Genomic DNA, 19727 nt, shown 5'->3' on the forward strand with positions numbered 1-19727 from the left:
CATGGTGGGATTTGAACCCATGTCCCCAGATCATGAGCTTGGGCCTCTGGATTATTAGCCCAGTGACATTACCACAGCCATCTGCCCATTCAGCCCATCAGGCCTGTGCTGGCTCTCTGAAAGAGCTCTCCAGTTGGTCCCATTATTCCGCTCTTGCCTCAGAACCCTTCATTTTTTTTCCTTTTTAAGCAGAAATCCAATTCCCTTTGGAAAGTTACTCTGATTATGAATTGTTGTGATCTAGAACGCACCATTTGAAAAGGTGTTGGAAACAAATTCAACAGGAAATTCCTTTCGAAAGGGCATAAATGCTTGGAAATCAAATACTTGCAGGCGCTGTGAGGGCAAAAGCAGGTGAGCAGAACTAATTTGGTAGCTCTTTCAAAGTGCTGGCACAGGCACAATGGGCCGAATAGCCTTATGATTCTATGATGAATCTCCATGTTTAACAATTTTCACAATCCTCCTAAGGGGAAAAGGAAACCTCGGAAAGGTGCCTCTGGCAAATGCAAATAGCTTTCAATCATCCACAATAGCAATCGAGAGGAATTTTTAAAAAGTGGACCCTTGACTCATGAGAGTATAAGACAGTGCTAGTGGTTAACTCTAGCAGGACCCAATCAATGTGAACTTAAATGGCCAACAAGGGATCTATAATAATATAGCTGATGTTTGTGGAGATTAGAAATGTTTTCATTGTAAAATCCTTAATTATTTGAGATAATTACTGCAACATGCGAGGGTGCTATTTAACTAACAGTTAACGACTTCTCTGGAACAATGCCCTTGGCATGACTGATACCGTTCCCAATTAAACAAAGTTAGGAGCCAAACTGTCTCTACAATCCCCATTGACACTGGAGGCAAATGCAGAGACTTACAACAAATGCCTTCTTCTTGTGTGAAGGGAGAATGTCAGCGTTTGTTCTTGGGCTTGCTAGTCAGAAATGGCCATGTACAAATACCACAAAGTTCAATGACCTTAATGATCCTGTGGGATGGTTCCCCGAGCAGACTGTCAAAGTTATTTGGCAGAATGCCTCATCGCCAGAACTTTCCAACAAGCACCAAGATGTAGCTTGGCTGGTGGTGAGAAAGGCCCTCCCCGTCAGATCCTTCCAACACGCCAGGAGTCTCACACCCTCTGCACATTGCCCTCGAGGTGGCTGTGGTGGGGACAAGACCATTGTTCACCTCCTTGTGGATTGTGGCTTTGCAAGGAAGGTCTTGAGAGAGATGCAGTGGTTTCTGTCAAGGTTCATCCTGAGCAGTTCTATGGCATAGAGGTCTGTCCTCTACGGGCTGTTCCCAGGGACACACACCGAGACAAACATCAACTGCAGCTGGAGGATCATCAGCTTGGTGAAAGACGCTCTTTGGTCTACCCGAAACTTGTTGGTCTTCCAGCGCAAAGAGTTGCCCCGACCGAGTGTTGCAGACTGGCACATTCCAAGGCCCAGGACTACGTGCTGAGGGACGCACTAAAGCTTGGGGCAGCCACCGCAAAGGCACAATGGGGAAAGGTCGCTGTCTAAGACCTTTCTGCCATAGTGCACCGAGGGGCTGGGAACTGTTGAGAGCACCTCGGGCTATACAGCTCAAAATGAATGTATGCAGGGAATACTAAGTGCATTATAATTGTACTGAAGCACCTCAGAGTGCAACATGATGTGTGTTGATAACTCCAATACCATTGTCTGACTGTCTGTAATGACCATAATGAAACGATTGTAATATTCATTGATTGTATTGAAGCACCTCGTGATCCATGTGTAAAAGTTGAATCTGATTGTACTTTTGTGACGGTGATTTTGAAATGTTTTGGAATGTTCTTCCAGATATTTTATGAATAAAGTATATTTTTCAAAAAAAAATGACATTGCTCTCTTGACCATACTTCAGCTTATGCTCTTGACAAGCAGCTATTTTCGTTTTATATTAGATGCAAACAGATAACGGAAAAAAACAATTCATGCTTGTGCCCCCAATGTCATCTCTTATTTTAATGGATAGGAAAGTCACACAGAGGCAGAAAAACACCAGGCAACACGAGAATCTATTTTCACCAAGCCAGTTGAGGTAACTGAGTCTCAGTGGGTTAGCACTCTTACCTCCAAGTCAGAAAGTGGAAGGTTCAAATCCCATTCTGCAGGCTTGAGTACATAACCTAGACTGGCACTTCAGTGCAGTACTGAGGGAATGCTGCATGGTTGGTGGTGTTGCCTTTTGGATGTGGCAAACCAAGGTGTGTCTGCCCTCTCCATTGGATGCAAAAGATCTCATGACACTACTTTGAAGAAAAACAGGGGAACTTAGCCACAGTCCAATATTTATCCCTCAATCAGCATCATTAAAATAGATTACCTGGTCATTCTCTCTTTGCTTGTGGGAGCTTGCTGAGTTCAAATTGGCTGCCATGTTTCCCACATTACAAACAGTGGCTACACCTCAAAAGTACTTCATTGGCTTGAAAAGCACTAGATAAATTCAAGTTCTTTCTTGAAAGAGGCACTGACACACTAATGTCTCCACCCAATGTGGTGTGATAGGGAGTGGCTTTGGCCCAAGCTTCTCTCATAGTGAGCTTCCAATTCAGCTGGATCTCTTCCAAGTGAGCGGGGGTGGGCGGGGGTGGGTGGGGGAGGGGAAGGGAGGAAGATGGGATGAGAGGGATGGGTAGACCCCCTCAGATGCTGGCACTTGCATCCCAACTGCTTGCTTGGCAAATTTGGCCCAGGGACAGGTCATTGGCCAGTTCTTCCAGCCCAGAGGAACCCAAGGAGGAATGGAGACATAATTGAAAAGTGTGGTCAGTGCAACGGCTATAAATACAAGGACAGTCAAAGATGAGAAAAGGTCATTTGTCGCTTTGAAGTTTGACCTTGCAGTGGCTGAGCTCTTCCATCCTAACATCCAACTACATTTTGAGTGTGCATCACGTCTTCGACTTCATTATGTTAACTGGTGCATTATTCCAAGTGTTTTGTTAACACCAGAGAGGCAGTGAGAACCTCACTGAGGTACATCAGGTGTCAAATGGAATGGCTAAGGTGAACTCAGCATATTATTTCAAGACAAGTTAGGCCAGGAGCATCAGAGCACAGCAATCTTAATAAGTGAAAATTAAATCTGAAACAGTAAAAGATTCATGTTGGATCTGAAACGTTAACTCTGTTTCTCTCTCCACAGATGCTGCCAGACCTGATGAGTTTTTCGAGCCCTTTCTGTTTTTGAAGCAGACATTTACCGATAGATATCTGGAATTATCTTTTCGTTGATTGGTAGATTAGTTCTGCGAACTGCTCAAATTTGCATCACATGCCCTAGGTTATTTTCTCATTGGGCGTTTATCTCCTTCTTTCCTTGCATTTCAAACACTCCCTACGACTTCTGTTGCTGCTTTCTGAATACAAAATTAATTGCATTAAATTAGTATATAGATGTGCGTGTCACCAAAATGGGATGAGGAGTGACACAGGAAATATTGCCGGATGAACAAAAATACACACCAAGTGCAACATTTTTAGATATACGATAGATATATTCACTTGAAAATGTCACATTCCCTTGATTGGCCTCCTGCACCATTCCCTTTCTGCCTTTCATCACCTCCGCCACTGGCGCCCTCTGCCTGTGGCACGTATCATCAACAGGATGCACTGCAGTGACTCATAGAGGTTACTTCATCAGCACCTCCCTTCCCTGCCACATCTGGCACTCCCGACGCCTGCCCACCACTGACTCCCCACCCCCACACCCGCTCCCCCTGCCCCCCCCACTCCCATTTCCCCAAAAGCACAAGAGCAGCAAAGGCATCAGGACATCATCACCTCAAGGCTCCACCCCAAATGACACGCTATTCTTGCTTGGGCATCGAATCATACAATGATACCGCACAGAAGGAGGCCATTTGGACCATCAATTATATTGTTGTTCCTTCAGTGACACTGGGTCAATATCCTGAAACTCCCCAACTAATGGTCACGGTGGCAGCATTTTCAATACAGGGATTGCATTGCTTTAAGGAGACCCACCACCGCTGCCTTCTCAGGCCAACAGGCAATAAATGCAGACTGCTCAATGTTGCCCACAACCTGAACAAAAACACTTTACAAACATCTGTGTGTTACTGCCTCAAACAGATCTGCCGAACTGGTCTCATGCAGGGTGAGAGCTGGCTCAGGGGCGAAGTGGCAGAATGTGGAGAACTCCATCTGGAATCTAGCTGGTTAAAGTTACTCTCACATTGAGAGTGAAAAGGGAAATGACTTATGACAACATCAGTAGGGTCAGCAGGCAGCAGGTTGCTGAACCAAATGTCTTACTGGAGCCACTGAGAACGTGAGTCAGAGCCAAAAGCAATGAGTGACCTTGGTAGACAGCACTCTGAGTGGTCTGGGGCTACATGGCTGTAGAATGGATCTGTTTTCTCATACAACTTGGTCTACAATGATGAAGGGGTGGGGAGTGGGGGATGGGGTGCTCAGAACCCTTAACCCTTACATTGCCAAGCTGCTCATTAGCCTTTAAATTGCACCCTCTTTCCACAGAACCCCCACCCCCAATAATTTATTGTTTGATTCTAGTGAAGGGTTTGATAAATTGAAATTTAGAGGGATGCATAGAGCCAAACAATTTTGTATTGTTCAATGATGTCGCACATTCTCCCTTGATAATTCCCCTCAACCAATTCCACCCCCCTCCAAGTAGGTCCTCTATCTGCAGGCCATCCCACCCAGCTCTGTACTGCTATCATGGGACAGGCCACTATGGACCAGACTAACAAGGCTTCACTGATACCCCAGTTGGTATCTACAGTGGGAACAAAGTATTTCACTCCTACAACTGCTACTGCAACCCCTCGGCAAAGAGCAAGAGACATTCAGCCAATGTTGCTATCCCTGATGCCACCTACTGACTCCTGGTAAAAAGTACATGTGTACAAGTCGGGTGAGGATGGGTCAGTCCTGACTGTGAATCAACCCGCACAATAGTCCATTTCTCTCATCTTCCCCCATTGACAACCCAAATGAGGCCAGAACTAAGCCCAGAGAGAAAGGAACAACATTTAGGAAATCACAGCTTGATAATCTTCTAATCAAAGCCCAAGAAATGATAACGTGTACAAAGCGCTAAGTAAGTAGGGACCTGTCACGAGTACCAGCTTCTGCCACTCCATCCGATCTGAAGTAGTTCAGAACAACACAAAGACAATGGGAGCTTACAGCTTCAGTGTAAGTTAGAAAACCAACAAGTAGATAAGAAACAGCAAAAAAACTGCAAAATCATTGTAAGAGTTCAGTTAACAGGCCCAAAAATGGTGCTGGGTACATGTGTTTGTGTATATGTATATACATGTGAATATGTGGTTGGCATGACTGTGTGTGTCTGTGAGAAAGTGTGTGTGTGCATATATGTATGGGCATAAATGCATGCATGTGCGTGTGTGTATGTGTGTATATATACCTTTGTCTATATGTGGTGTATGTGTGCAAGTGAGTGTGTATGTACCTATGCATGCATATGTGTGTGTGTGTGTTTGTGTGTGTGTGTCAGAGTGCATGTACCAGCGTGTGTGCATGTGTGTGTGTGAGAGTGTGTACATGGAAGTCTGTGCATGGAAGATTGTTTGTGTGTGTGCGTGCATGTACACGTGCACAATCCTATGTGTGGGGGATATTTAGTGATGTGGCTCAATAACTCTAACTTTCTCTGCCGCTGGTACATTAATAAGCAACAGATCTTTCTGCGCATGACGCACTTTGCACCCTTCAGCTTTGCTGTTGTACCCAGTGAAGAGATTGGAGCCAACAGTATGTAAGGGGTAAAGTACTTTTCCATTCTGCATTTTGTTTAATGAATGGCATGGTTTAATGTGCGAGTTCTCCCTCTTTTGCCCTGGGGAGCATTCCATTTTGATAGATTTGCACTTTCAGACAAGACTAGCTGTGTAGAGTTAGGATCAGCTATAGATGGACTGGTGGAAGGAAAGAAAGTGCCATATTGAATGAGAAGCACTAATATCTGCTACTAGCAAGTAGTGACCAGAGTTTGGGAACTGGAAAACTGTTTAACATTTAAACAAGTAGTGTAACTATAAAAGCAGCCATGTATACTATAAAACCTGAATTACGGCTGGCCATAGTGAAAATGACACCCCCCAAATAACCAACCAGTCAACCCAACACTGATAGTAGATAAGCTTTTAAAGGCTGTAGTACAGGATAAAACAAATTACATCGGATTACATAAGATATACGGCACAGAAACAGGCCATTCGGCCTAACATATCCATGCTGGTTTTTTGTGCCCCACTTGACCCAGTTCCCATCTTTCCTCATCTAAATCTACTATCGTAACCCTCTATTCCCATCTCCCTCATTTGCTTGTCTAGCTTCCCCTGAAATACATCTATAGTATTCACTTCAACCACTCCCTGTGGTAGCGAGTTCTCACCACTCCTTGGGTAAAGAAGTTTCTTCTGAATTCCTTATTAGATTTCTTGGTAACTACCTTATATTGGTGGCCACTAGTTATTCTCTTCCTCACAAGAGGAAACATTCTCTCTGTATCCACTCTATCAAAACCTTTCAGAATTGTAAACTTGATTAGGTCACCCCCCTCCCCCCCCCACCCACCCCCCCATCTCTTTTTTTCCAGGAGAAAACCCTTTCCTGATATGTATATCCATACTTTTCCAGAATTTTCCTCATAAACCTAATGCACCCTCTCCTGTGCCCCTATGTCCTTATTAAAATATGTTGACCAGCGTTCTAAGTGTGGTCTAACTACAGGTTTATCATAGCTAAACTTTTCCATTCTATCCCTCTAGAAAAATGCTTTGAGAGATTTTTTTTTATCTTTCAGGGGAGGTGGGCGTCGCTGGCAAGGCCAGCATTTATTGCCCTGTTGCCCTTGAACTGTGTGGCTTGCTAGACCATTTCAGAGGGGCAGTTACTGTGTATGTGGATCTGGAGTCACATGTAGGCCAAGCCAGGCCAGGTAAGGATGGCAGATTTCCTTCCCTAAAGTGCGAGAGAGAACCAGGTGGGTTTTTAAACAATAAAAAAAAATAGGAGGCTCATGGTCATAATTACTGAGAGAAGTTGACAATTCCAGATTTTATTAACTGAATTTAAATTCCAGCAGCTGCTGTGGTGGTGGGATTGTGAACCCTTGTCCCCAGAGCCTGCTGGATTGCAAGCCCTGGGATACCACCACCATGCCACCACATCCCCTTATGTGGCAATTAAGGGTGAGTAGCACCCACCTGTAAAAAGCAAGTCACGTCTGACAAATTTTACACAGTGCTTGGGGTGGAATGACAAAGGAAATGAAGCAGATCTTGCGGACACGCACTTTCTAATGGCATTTGATAAGGCACCACATGGAAGACTGTCAATTAAATCGGGGCACAGGTTTTAAAGGCAATGTTGCCTTGAAAACAGAAAACAGAGAGGATTGGTGAATGGATGTTTTTCAGGTTGGAGGGATATAATGAAGGAGGCTGCATCCCCTAGGGGTCAGTGTTGGGACCACTGATCTTATTGGAATGAGAGAAAGGTTAATGGATTGGGGAAAACATGCAATTTAATGTGAAGGAATTTGAGATAAAACATCATAGGAGGAAAGGAAAGAAAGGAAACATCCTTTAAATGGGAAGCATAAAAATATAGAGGGACAAAAAGACTTAGGGGTGTAAATACCCAAATCTTTCAAAGTGGAAAGGCAAGTTGATGAAGTCATACAGAACAATGTATACAAACCTGGATCTTATCACAAGGGATACAGAGTACAAAAGGCGACATTAAACCTATGCAAATCATAGCTTAAAATCAGTTTTGCTAATGAGGCCCAGGCCTTGTAAAACATGCAGAAGTGTTTTACTAAAGTGATACAGAGGTGAAGGACTTTAACTACAAGGAGAGTAGAAAAACAAGGGACGGAATCCTATGGAGGTGATGGGGCTCATGGCCACTGGCTGAAAAGCTAGCGAGAGCCCTTGGCGCCTCTTTTCAAGAAGGTCTCATTTTGTTCCATTCAGGCACTTGACAGTCCAGCAGCGGGCCTTCCCCCGGGATCAACGACCTTGGGGGCGCCAGTCTCACCCGTCGAGAGCTACCGGCCAATCATAGGCCAGCAGCGGTACTAGACGGACAGCGCCACCAGGAGGGCAGTGGCTGCTGCTGGCATGACACCCGCCCGAGGCCCAGGCCACAAGTGAGTGATAGTGGAAGGGGGATCGCAGGGGTGGGGCATGGGGCTGCGGGGGGGGGGGGGGGGGGGGGGGGGGGGTTTCAGCTGCAAGGGTGAGGGCGGCTCTCAGCTGGTCTCCCTTTTCCGATGCCGGGGTCCTTTGATCAGACTGTGAGTGCCTTTGAATGAGGGACCCCACAAGCAAGCCTGCATGGGTTTGCTCTTGGTGCTCCCTGCATGGTAAATCCCCCCACCCGTCACTGGGTTAATACCAGTGGCGGCAGGAGGAAGCCTTTAAGTGGGCATTAACTGTCCACTTAAGGGCCTCAACTGGCGACAGGGAGGAAAGACCATCCACAGGCCTTCCTGCCGTGGATTTAACTGGGGTGCAGGCGAGAAGGTGACGGTGTCCCTACCTGACACAATCCCACCTGATTAAATGACGACCCCCCCCCTCCAACAAACTCTCCATAGGGGAGGGCATGGGATTCTGCCCACAGGGTCTTTATTTACCAGAGCCTTCCTGTCTTGGCTCATACATGAAGGATGGTCACTTTTATGGGCACCAACTCGAGGGAGGACGGATGGAGAAGGGGAGAAAGTCAAGGTCAACCCAATGGTTGGACCTTTCTGGGTATAGACCCAGCCTTCCAGCCCGCCTAGCAGGCTCCATTAGCGCCCCAACACTCAAACTCGAGGAACTAACATTTAACAGGCCGGGTAAGAGTGGTGGCGATCAGACCCGCGCCGTAGGGCTAAGGTGCCCCACAAGCTTTTCGGGGGCAGAGTCACCTCAGGGCAGTCTCACAGTTTGCTGGGAAGATTCATCCAGGCGGACGGTTGAGAGGCATTCAGGAACTCACTTCTCTAAAATGGGGCAGCCTGACTTTACAAGGAATCATTCATTCATCGGCACCCAGCTGGCTGTAAATGATTAGCAACACAAATAATAAACCCAAAATAGTAAATACTCCCTTGGTCTGAACAATAGTTCCTCCTGCAGTTAAGGAGGTGTCCCATAACGGTTAATTAATTTTCTTTTTTATAAGTGGGTGGCCTCCTCCTTTTCTATTCTGTCTTCATCTAAATTAGGTTGTCCACTTCCTTGCTTTGTGGATGAGAAGTTGGGCTTTGCTAAGCCGTTGCTAAGGGCTGCCTCACACCTCTCTATATAATGATGTGTCAGTTCCTGGCATGTTTTGGCACATTCCTTTGGAGGGAAGTGTCTCAAGAGAGACTATCAATGCTGTTTAAATGCTGATGTACCCATCACTCAGACACGCTGCCTTTGGGGTCAAGGGCACCTGAGCGGCCATTAATTAGAACCCTAAATTTACAGCAGGTAGCAAAGACTCATTTGGGAAAGCCATAGGCTGGCTTAGTCATAGGGGTTGGCAAAGTTTGATCTCTGGTCTGTGTAGAGTTATCTGATTTTACCTGGTCTGGTGGGAGTGGGGGGGAGCATTACAATTTGGACTCAGTACTCCAATGCCGGGTGGGCAGAGCATCACTGGGGGAGGGTGCGGGGGAAGGTGGGGGCTGGCGCTTTTGAACCAGCAAGGGTTTCCGACCCCCCCTCAGTCACTAGGGAAAGTGAGTACCAGCCTTTAATCTGATTCCCCCGCACCCGGCCGTGGAAAATTATATAGATTTATGTGACACCTCTAACGTGCACAATGACACTTTATGGAAGGTAGACAGGGCCGCCAAGCCAGAAATGAGAGTTTGAGGTGGCCTGCAAGAAATAAATGGGGCTTGAGAAATTTATTTACAAAAAATTTATTTTTAAAGGAGGCGAGGGATGCAGATGGGCAAAGAGCTCCATCAATTCTTTTTTCTTTATCTTTCATGGGATGTGGGCATCGCTGGCAAGGCCAGCATTTGTTGCTCATCCCTAATTGCCCTTGAACTGAGTGGCTTGCTCAGCCATTTCAGAGGGCAGTTAAGAGTCAGCCACATTGCTGTGGGTCTGGCGTCACAAATAGGCCAGACCAGGTAAGGACGGCAGATTTCCTTCCCTGAAGGACATTAGTGAACCAGATGGGTTTTAACAACTATTGATGATTGTTGTCATGGCCAGCGTTACTGAGACCAGCTTTATATTCCAGATTAATTCATTAAACTTAAATTTCACCAGCTGCTGTGGTGGGAATTGAACCCATGTCCCCAGAGCATTAGCCTGGACCACTGGATTACTAGTCCAGTGATATTACCACAATGCCACCTGCTCCCCAAAGCAGCTAAAGGCCCTGCCACCCACAGAGAGACCAAGGGAGGGTGAGATGTGCAGGAGGCCAAGTGACAAGTAACCCATTGACACTCATCACCTGGGCTAGGATACACAGAGAAGGGCCGCATGGTCCACCCCTTACACAGCGAGTTGTGAAGACCCGGAATGCACTGCCTGAAAGAGCGGTGGAAGCAGATTCAACAGTAACTTTCAACAGGGAATTGGATAAACGCTTAAAAATAAGCATTTGCAGACAATGCGGGGGGTGGGAGGAAGGGGGTTGGTCGAATTGGATAGCTGCTTCAAGGAGCCAGCATGGGCACAATGAGCCAATGGCCTCCTTCTGTGCCGTAAGATTCCACGATTCTAAGTAAACGGAGTGAGCATGTTACAATAATAACTCCCTCAAAACATCCCCATCTGCTTTAAAGGAGCATTAAAACAGTCAGCACAGGTACTTTCATCTCACAGGCAAAGTTTCCAACGTTTTTCCAATTTATCTCAATGGAATTTAAAAGGTCAAAGCTGACTCCAATTGAGAAGCAGTCAGGGTTTTGGAAAGAGTGCTGCCTTTTATGTGCTCGCTAAGCCGGTGTGGTGTTTGTTCAGCTACACTCTGGAGGTTCTGTACATTACCAGTGGCGAGTTTGCTCTTTGATTATTGTTTCTGTTCCTCCCCACGTATCCATCTTTGTCAACCAGGCCCATCTCATAAATAACCAGAGTGTGACCATCTGGATCACTTTCAAAGATCAACCAGGTTCAGAGACCTGGAGGGGATCATTTCCTCTGCTTGCTCCTTGTTAAGCGTTGTACACATAATTAAGAAAGAACGCAAGACTTGCATTTAGGAGCCACAAGATGAGTAGGCCATTCAGCCCATCCATTAACCACAGAGATCTGTATCTTAACTCCATCTACCCATCTCAATGTCATTTCCAAACAAAAATCTATCAAGCTCCGTTTAGTAATGCTTAATTGACTCATCAGCATTTGGCGGGGGGGGGGGAGAGAGTTTCAGGTTTCCACATCCCTTTGTGCTTCCTTACTTCAGGCTGGGGATTCATCCTCGAGGCGGGTAGCGGGAGTCGGGAAAATTCCCGGCACCCGCCCGCCCACCTCGGGAGAAAGTGCCAGGAACGGCGGGATTTTCATTGAGGGGACTGGGCGGTCAGAGCGGGGCTGCAGCCGGGCCTGGGGAAGAGCTTGGAGGCAGCCACAGAAGCTGCCGGGTGCCGGGGGCAGGCTGTTTAAAAGGCCCACCTCAGGGCTGTGGCACTACGCCCCAGTGATAGTGAAAAAGTTATGGCCCTCCAGCCCTCACAGCCCAGACACTCCCCATGCCCCATCCATGCCACCTTATGACCACCCCCCCACCCCACCCGTCCCCATGGCTCCACATACCCCCATGCCAAGGTACGATCCACTCGTTCCCTTTTGTCCATCATGCACCCCCCCATGCCAAGCTCTGTCACCCACCCCCCACCACTCACCCCCATGGCCCCTCATGACCCCATGCCAAGCTAGAGCACTTCCATGGCCATTCACCCACTATTCGCTGTATGTAACCAATGAACCCCATTGTGACAATAGAATGTGTAAGAAAAGCTTGAAAAAAAGTCATTCATTTATAATTTTCCACTTCCTTAAAAAAAAACTCTTTTACTACAGCCCAATAAAAGTGGGGCTCAAGTGTTTAAGAATTCTAATGGATGTCTAGGCTCTCAACCAAGAATGCATAATGAGCTTTTATTTTACACATCCTTCTGTCATTACATGGTTCATTGGTTCTACACAGTGTATAGTATGTATGAATGTGCCATAGCTTGGCATGGGGGCATGAGAGACCATAGTGAGTGGGTAAGTGGCATACCTGGGCACGAGGAGAGTTGGGGCTATAGGGGGTGGGTGGTAGGGCAAGAGGAGGACCTTCTGAACGCACCTTACAAAAGGTTCCCTCATGCAGATTATGGTTCACGACTCATTTCCACGGCTCTTTGAAAAGCTGGCCTGACTCCCATGAAAATTGCGGAGGACTAGGCCGTGCCTATCCTCACAACGGGGCCAGCCCTGTCGGGATTGCAGGGTGCAGGCTCACAACCTAACTAGCCCGCACCCTTAAAAGGTGCTCCTGATAACCGGAATCCCCGGGAATGGGGGCGGGAATCCCAGAGTCAGGTCCCAGCTGCGATTTTCACCCCTCCACGGAGTGTCTCCGCGAAAATCCAGCCCATCATTGCTGAATAGCCTAGCTCTGACTTTAAGGTTATGCCCCCTTGTTCTGGACTCCCCTACCCAGAGGAAATAGTTTCTCTCCACCAGATCAACTCCTTTAATAATCTTAGACACCTCAATTAAAACACCCCAACATCTCCTACACTCAAGAGATATGAGCCTAGTCTATGCAGCTTAACATCTCTCAGAAACATCTCAAAGTGCTTCAGAAGCAGTGAATTTGTTTGAGGTACAGTGACCACAGATTCAGGAGGGAATTCCAGAGCTTAGGGCCCAGGAAGCTGAAGGCATGGCCACCAACGATTAAAATTGGGGTTCCTCAAGAGGTCGGGATTAGAGGAGTGCAGATATCTCAGATGGTTGTGGGGCTGGGGGAGATCACAGGAAAAGGGAGGGCGAGGCCATAGAGGGTTTTGATAACAAGGATGAGATTTTTAAAGTCAAGACGTTGCTTGAGCAGGTGCCAAAGTAGGTCAGCGAGAACATGGGTGATAGGAAAACAGGACTTGCTGAGGGTTAACACACGGTTGGATGACCACGTGACTAAAGGTGGTAACTGAGGTGGAGAAACTGAGAGCTCCAGGGAGGGAGTTACAGAGCTTTGAACCTAGGCAGCTGAAGCCATGGCCACAATGGTGGAGGGAGTAAATTTCCAGATGTGTGAAAGGCCAGAATTGGAGAAGTGGGTTGTAGGGCTGCAGGAGGCTGGAGATATGAAGGTGGGGGTGCGGGTGCAAGGGCATGAAGGGGTTTTAAAACATTTTTAAAATGATGCATTGCCAGACCTGGAGACAAAGTAGGCCAGCGAGCACAGGAGAGAATGAGTGAACAGGAGGAAGTTGCTGTATTCTAGGGTAAGGGCAGCAGAGTTTTGGACGATCTCAAGTTTTCTGTCTGTGTGCGTGTGTTGTACGTGTGTGTGTCTGTGTATGTTTGTGTGTGTGTGTCTGTGTGTGCATATGTATGTATGTGAGTGATTGTGTATGTGTGCACATTTGTGTATGTACATATATGTATTTGTGTGTGTGCAATTGTAGATGTGTGTGAAGTGTGAGGCATGTGTGTGTATATTTGTGTTTGTGTGTGCATGTGCGTGGGTGTGTGTTTGTGTGTATGCGTATTTGTGCATTTGCGTGTGTGGTGTGTATTTATGCATGTCTATTTTTGTGTGTGTGTGTGTCTGTGTGTACATATGTGTCTGCATGTGTGTGTGTGCCTGTGTTTGTGTCTTGTGCGTGTGTGTGTGTCTGTGTGTGTCTGGGTACATGTCTGTATGAATCTGTGTGTGTGTGTCTGGGTACATGTCTGTATGAGTCTGTGTGTGTGTGTGTGTCTGCATGTGTATCTGTGTGTGTATTTGTGTGTGTGTATGTATTTGTGTGTGTGCATGTTAATTTGTGTGTATGTATTTGTGTCTGTGTGTGTCTGTGTCTATGTGTATGTGTCTGCATGTGTGTCTGTGCCTGTGTGTGTATGTGTGTGCGTATTTGTGTGTGTGCGCGTTCGTATTTGTGCGTATGTGTGTGTACTTGTGTGTGTGTGTGTACTTGTGTTTGTGTGTATTTGTGTGTGCGTGTGTGTGTATTTGTATTTGCGTGTGTGTGTGTATTTTTGTTTGTGTGTGTGTGCATTTGAATTTGTGCGCGTGTGTATTTGTGTGTGTGTGTGTTTTTGTGTGTGTGTATATTTGTGTGTGTGTGTGTTTTTGTGTGTGTATATTTGTGTGTGTGTGTATATTTGTGTGTGTGTGTGTTTGTGTGTGTGTGTGTGTATTTGTGTGTGTGTGCGCGCAATGCACTTGCCTTATAAACACTTACTGGGTATGGATAGAGCGTCACGCCATTCGTCCTGGACACAGACCATGTTCCTTCCAGGTACTGGTGGGCCTGGATGGCAACTGAGCTCAGGATGTTGCCATTGCTAGGGCTAGTGGCCATCTGCAGCCCGGCCTTGGTGACTGGATGCCCGGAGGGGGCCCCCTTCTTCTCTGCGCCACCGACGATGCCCAGCGAGTTGGGCTTGCCCGCATGCTTGTTGGTCAGGAAGCCAGCGTATGTGGTGGTGGCAGCATAGGCTGCTGGGACGAAGGCCCAGTCCCGGGACGCCTGTAGGCTGCCAATGTTGCGCGAGCCCACCAGTGAGGGGATGTTAGAGAGGGGCGGTGGCGAGCCTGGCAATGGGTCGTACTGCTCCAAGGTGGCTGCTTGCTCCAGTGTCTGCACCATCTGGATGGCCTCCTGCTTCAGCTGGTTGAGGTGGGTTGCACAGATATCACACCTGTTGTCGCGTTCATTCCAGGCTTTGCGGGTGGTGTTGGGCACCTGCAGTTTGTCGTGGATCAGAGCAGAGAAAGCCGGGTCCTGTGAACAAAAAGAAGGAGTCATTACATGAAGGGAGGGAGCGAGTTACCACTACAAGTTCCAATCATTTTTCATCAGGGAAACTTACATCTAGTTTCCAGTGTTCAACAACCAACAAAGAATCAGTATTTCGATAGCACCTTTTATTACCTCAGGACATCCCAAAGCTTTTCATAGCCAATGAAGTGGCTGAATGAAGTCTCGTCGCTGTAGTAACATGCCAGCCAATTTACACACAGCAAGCTCCCACAAAGAGCAAACTAATAGTTGAGTGGTAGTACAGAACTTGAGTATTGCTGAAAAAAGAGACATGTCGAAGTTTTTCATCTTGCACTCATCAGGACACATCGCAAGAATACCAACATAAGGGGAAAACAACAATTTATACTGTATGTGAAGAGAGTGCTGATTGGTTGGCAAGTGGCATTGCCAAGGAGAATGCACCAGTGATGGTGACTGAAAGATAACTACCAAGCATTGCTTGAAATTTAAACCAAGCAGCTTGCGCCTGATTGGTCAAGACATTGCTCTGAGGAATGAGTCAGCGAATGGCTGTCACTTATTTTGTTTAGCTGAAACAACCACAATGTGTGTACATTTTCTTTCTGTCTACAAAGAACAGGGCCCTGTGTATTAATATGGAAGCTAAACATATTAATACATAGGGCCCTGTTCTTTCCAGACAGAAAGAACATATACACAAATTGCACCTCACTGGTGCATTCTCTATGGCAACGTCTACCAATCAGAGTCCACTTGCCAACCTATCAGCACTCTCTTCACATACAGTATAAATTGTTGTTTCCCCTTATGTTAGTATTCTTGCGGTGTCCTGATGAGTGCAAGATGAAAAGCTTCAACATGTCTCCTTTTCCAGCAATAAACAGCAAATTGCATAACTGGTTTTTCAGTTTTACGAATCTGGGCAAACCTAGTAAAAGCATCGGCAGAACTGGCCCTGAATCTGTCCAATTGCTCTACAAATCCAACTAGTTCGCTATTGCCCTTTAGGGCAGAAAACCTGTCGTCCTTACATGATCTGGCTTGTGTGTTCTTTATCCAGCGTGTTATTGTGATCTGGAATACACTCTCTGAAAGGGTTGTTGAAGCAGATTCAACAGTAACTTCAAAGGAGAACTAGGTAGACATTTGAAGGGCAGAAATTTTCAGGGCTATGGCGAAAGAGCCGGGAAAGTGCGACTCTTTCAAAGAGCCGGCATGGGTACGAAGGGCCAAATGGTCTCCTTGGTGCTTTTTGATTCTGTGATTCTGAACGCAACTCCATCCAACACCAGGGGTGGAATTTAATAGGCGAGTTTGGTGTCGTGGGGGGGGGGATTTAATCAGACACGAGGGTGGCAGGTAGGGACCCTGCCGCCTTCCTGCCTCCAACCCGATTAGTCTGGGGCGCAGTTTCCGCCCAGCCACCACTTGAGGCCCTTAAGTCGGTAATTGATCCCCACTTAAGGGCCTCATCCCGCCACCGCTAGCACTAATCAAGCAACAGACCAGGGACTCGTCATGTGGTAAGACTGCAAAGCAAATCCAGTCAGCGATGCTGCAGGCTTCCACAGGGCGGGTGCCTGATCGAGGGACCCGGCATCTGAAAGTGGAGGGGAGGGGGCCTGCTGAGAGCCATCTTCCTGTCCTTGCTACCAACCAACCCTTCTCCCCCTTGACCCCCATCCCACCGCCACTCACCCGTGGCCTGGGTCCATCCTGGGCCTCGGGTGGGTGCATTCCTGCTAGGAGCCACCGCTCTCCCAATAGCGCTGCTGAGCAATGCACAGCGGCCTGACTGACTGGCCGGCAGCTCTGGAGAGGCTGGGATTTCTGCCCCGGGGATCCTTGGTCTTGGTGAAGACCCACCTCTGCCCAGTTAGGTGCTTGATTGGCACTTAATTCGGCGGACCTTCCCGAAAGGAGTTGGCATGGGGCTCTCACCGGCGGGTGAGACCCCCATCGCCTTCATTAAATACTTGCCCCAAACTTTGACTCCTAACAGTGCTCAGTTCTGGCCCGAGCAAGCCATAGGTTGCATTAAAAAGAAAGTCCCATTCAGTGGTTCAAAAAGAGGCCCAATCGCAACCTTCCTCAGGGCAGTTAGGGGGATGGACATTAAATGTCGGCCTTGCCAGTGACGCCCACATCAGAGGAATCAAATTTAAATAAAGACAGAATGGTGATCTGGGTGCCAGCACCTCTTTCATTATAGCCCAGGAGGTCAGGAACTCTGAAAGACTGTCGCTGTGAGGCCCTTATGAATCCAGACAATTAGGGGTTTCTGCAAATGAGACCAAGCTGCTCATTTGGAATACAAATGGTCCAGCTATCAATGTAAATTGCTACTACTTTATGGTGGCTGGGCCTCTAACTAACTCTTTCACAGACCCAACCACCTGGAACCCATTTACTGAAAGGGAAAGACTCACAACCCTCACCTCCGCTCTCAGCAGTGAGGGCTGTAAACCGCATACTCCACCCGCAACCAGGCTGGGCTACCAACCCTCCAGGGTTGGTTTGGAGTCACCAGGCTTATCTCCAGGCCACTGAGTTCAGGAGAATTGTGGGGTTTTTTTTAAATTAAACCACAATACTTTTATTTTTATTTCTTTAAACACTTTTAACAGTTGTTTTTAAAAAGTATATGGGAAAAGGACAGTGAACTGAACAGGAGAAATGAAGAAGCTATTCGCCTTCGGATTGGAGTGGGAATTGTGGCGCATCTTCAGGATGGACACATCGGTCAGCCAATGGCGGGAGTGCGTGGGTGGGGCAGGTGGAGGTCATGATGATAAAGCCTCCAGGAATCTGTCCAACCGGAGTTGGCAATTCCAAACCCCAGCTATCAGCTGTTCATCTCTGCTGATTGTGACCCAATGATATCCACACGTTTTTTTTAGCTGTTTGAAAGTTTCAGTTCAGTCAAAATTCTACTGCCCCGTGTCCTAATTCAAAGTCCCATTGCCCCAGCCTCTGCATTCACTGACCTCGATTTTAAAATTCCCATTCTTTCTTTTCAAATCCCTCCAAGGCCTCGTCCCTCCCTGTCTTGGTTATCGCCTGCAGCCCTAAAACCACCCCTAGATCTCTGTACTCTGCCAATTCTGGCCTCCTGAACATCCCCAATTTCATCATTATACTATTGGCAGCCATGCCTTCAGTTGCCTTGGCCCTAAAGCTCTGGAATTCCCTCCCTATACCTTCCCACCTCTCTCTCCTCCTTTAAAACATTCCTTAAAACCTACCTCTTTGATCATCTGGCCTAATCTCTCCTTGTGCGGCTTCATATCAAATCTTTATTCATTACCTCTCTTGTAAGGTGTCTTGATTCATTTTATTGCACTAAAAGGTGTTATATGAATGAAGTTGTGTTCATGAGATGTGACCCGAACTAGAGAGTTTCTGGGTAGTATCTTAGCTCAGTTCAAGAAGCAGCGAGATTAAGATTAGTGACAATCCCATGGTTTACAACCCACTCATTGCCTTGTGTTTCTTCACTATCGCATCACACGTGAGAACATCAGTGCTGGCTTTCTGTACAGTAATCCAGTCAGTCCCAAAATCCCGCTCTATCCCTTGGGTTTCTGGGATATGTTAAGATACTAAATAAATGCAAGACTTTTCCACATCACCTCCCAAGCCCCAGGTCTACCCCACCCTTCATGCTTCCCCTTTTTTCCAAGTCACTATGCACATTCAAACACATGCACACATAGGTATGCACGCTCTCACAAGCACACAATCACACACACACACACACTTGAAATGGTTGTACATGTGTCCTTTTCTTTTCAAGTAAGATTTTATCTGCTAAAGCTCTTCTCATCTCCAGAGGAACACCACAATGATGAGTGCCAACCCATGGGCCCTTTGGCTACAATATGGGTGGCCATCTTGTTTGCCTCTCCCCGGTTATTTTGCACTCTCCTCCCCTCCCAGAGGTCTTGACTTATTGCTGGAATACGGTTCCATGAGGCCTGGCTAAATCTCGTAACGGACAATTTTTCATTAGTTGTTCTGGGCAGTTAGCAATAACAATTGGTGTGTGGAGGTTGGAGGTGTCAGAGAGGAGGTGAGAGGACAGGTGAGTCCGATCTGATCTTCACCTGGTGTCTTCATGTTTCACTTCATGGGTGGGGAGTTGGGGGCGTTTGTGGGGGGGCTTGGGTGGGGATTTTGCTGGACAACAACCAGGAGAGAGAACCTTGGTCAATGTATCCCCTTTCCTAGCCCAGAGGTACTGAGAACAATTTTATCATGCATCAGACATGAGGCTTTCCCCATCTCTGTAGTTCATTTTTCCCTTCAGCTATAAGAGCCTCTGCTCACCAGTCCCCTCTGCCTCTGCTCACCAGCCTCCTCTCCCCCTGCTCACCAGTCCCCTCTCCATCTGCTCACCAGTCCCCTCTCCCTCTGCTCACCAGTCCCTCTCACTCTGCTCACCAGTCCCCTCTCCCTCTGCTCACCAGCCTCCTCTACTCTGCTCACCAGTCCCTCTCCCTCTGCTCCCCAGTCCCCTCTCCCTCTGCTCACAAGCCTCCTCTCCCTCTGCTCACCAGTCCCTCTCCCTCTGCTCACCAGTCCCCTCTCCCTCTGCTCCCCAGTCCCCTCTCCCTCTGCTCACCAGCCTCCTCTACTCTGCTCACCAGTCCCTCTCCCTCTGCTCACCAGTCCCCTCTCCCTCTGCTCCCCAGTCCCCCTCC

At 47.4% G+C, this 19727-nt stretch overlaps 1 protein-coding gene across 1 annotated transcript in view; it reads right to left on the reverse strand.

Moving 5' to 3' along the window:
* kif26ba (kinesin family member 26Ba) overlaps positions 1-19727 on the reverse strand; it is a 314639-nt gene that overhangs the window by 205543 nt on the left and 89369 nt on the right. Inside the window, exon 3 of the mRNA XM_078557402.1 lies at positions 14479-15021. Within this exon, the coding sequence (XP_078413528.1) occupies positions 14479-15021 (543 nt within the window). The remainder of the gene's footprint in view (positions 1-14478; positions 15022-19727) is intronic.

This window comes from Cetorhinus maximus, chromosome 14, assembly GCF_964194155.1.
Source record: "Cetorhinus maximus chromosome 14, sCetMax3.hap1.1, whole genome shotgun sequence".
Taxonomy (NCBI): domain Eukaryota; kingdom Metazoa; phylum Chordata; class Chondrichthyes; order Lamniformes; family Cetorhinidae; genus Cetorhinus; species Cetorhinus maximus.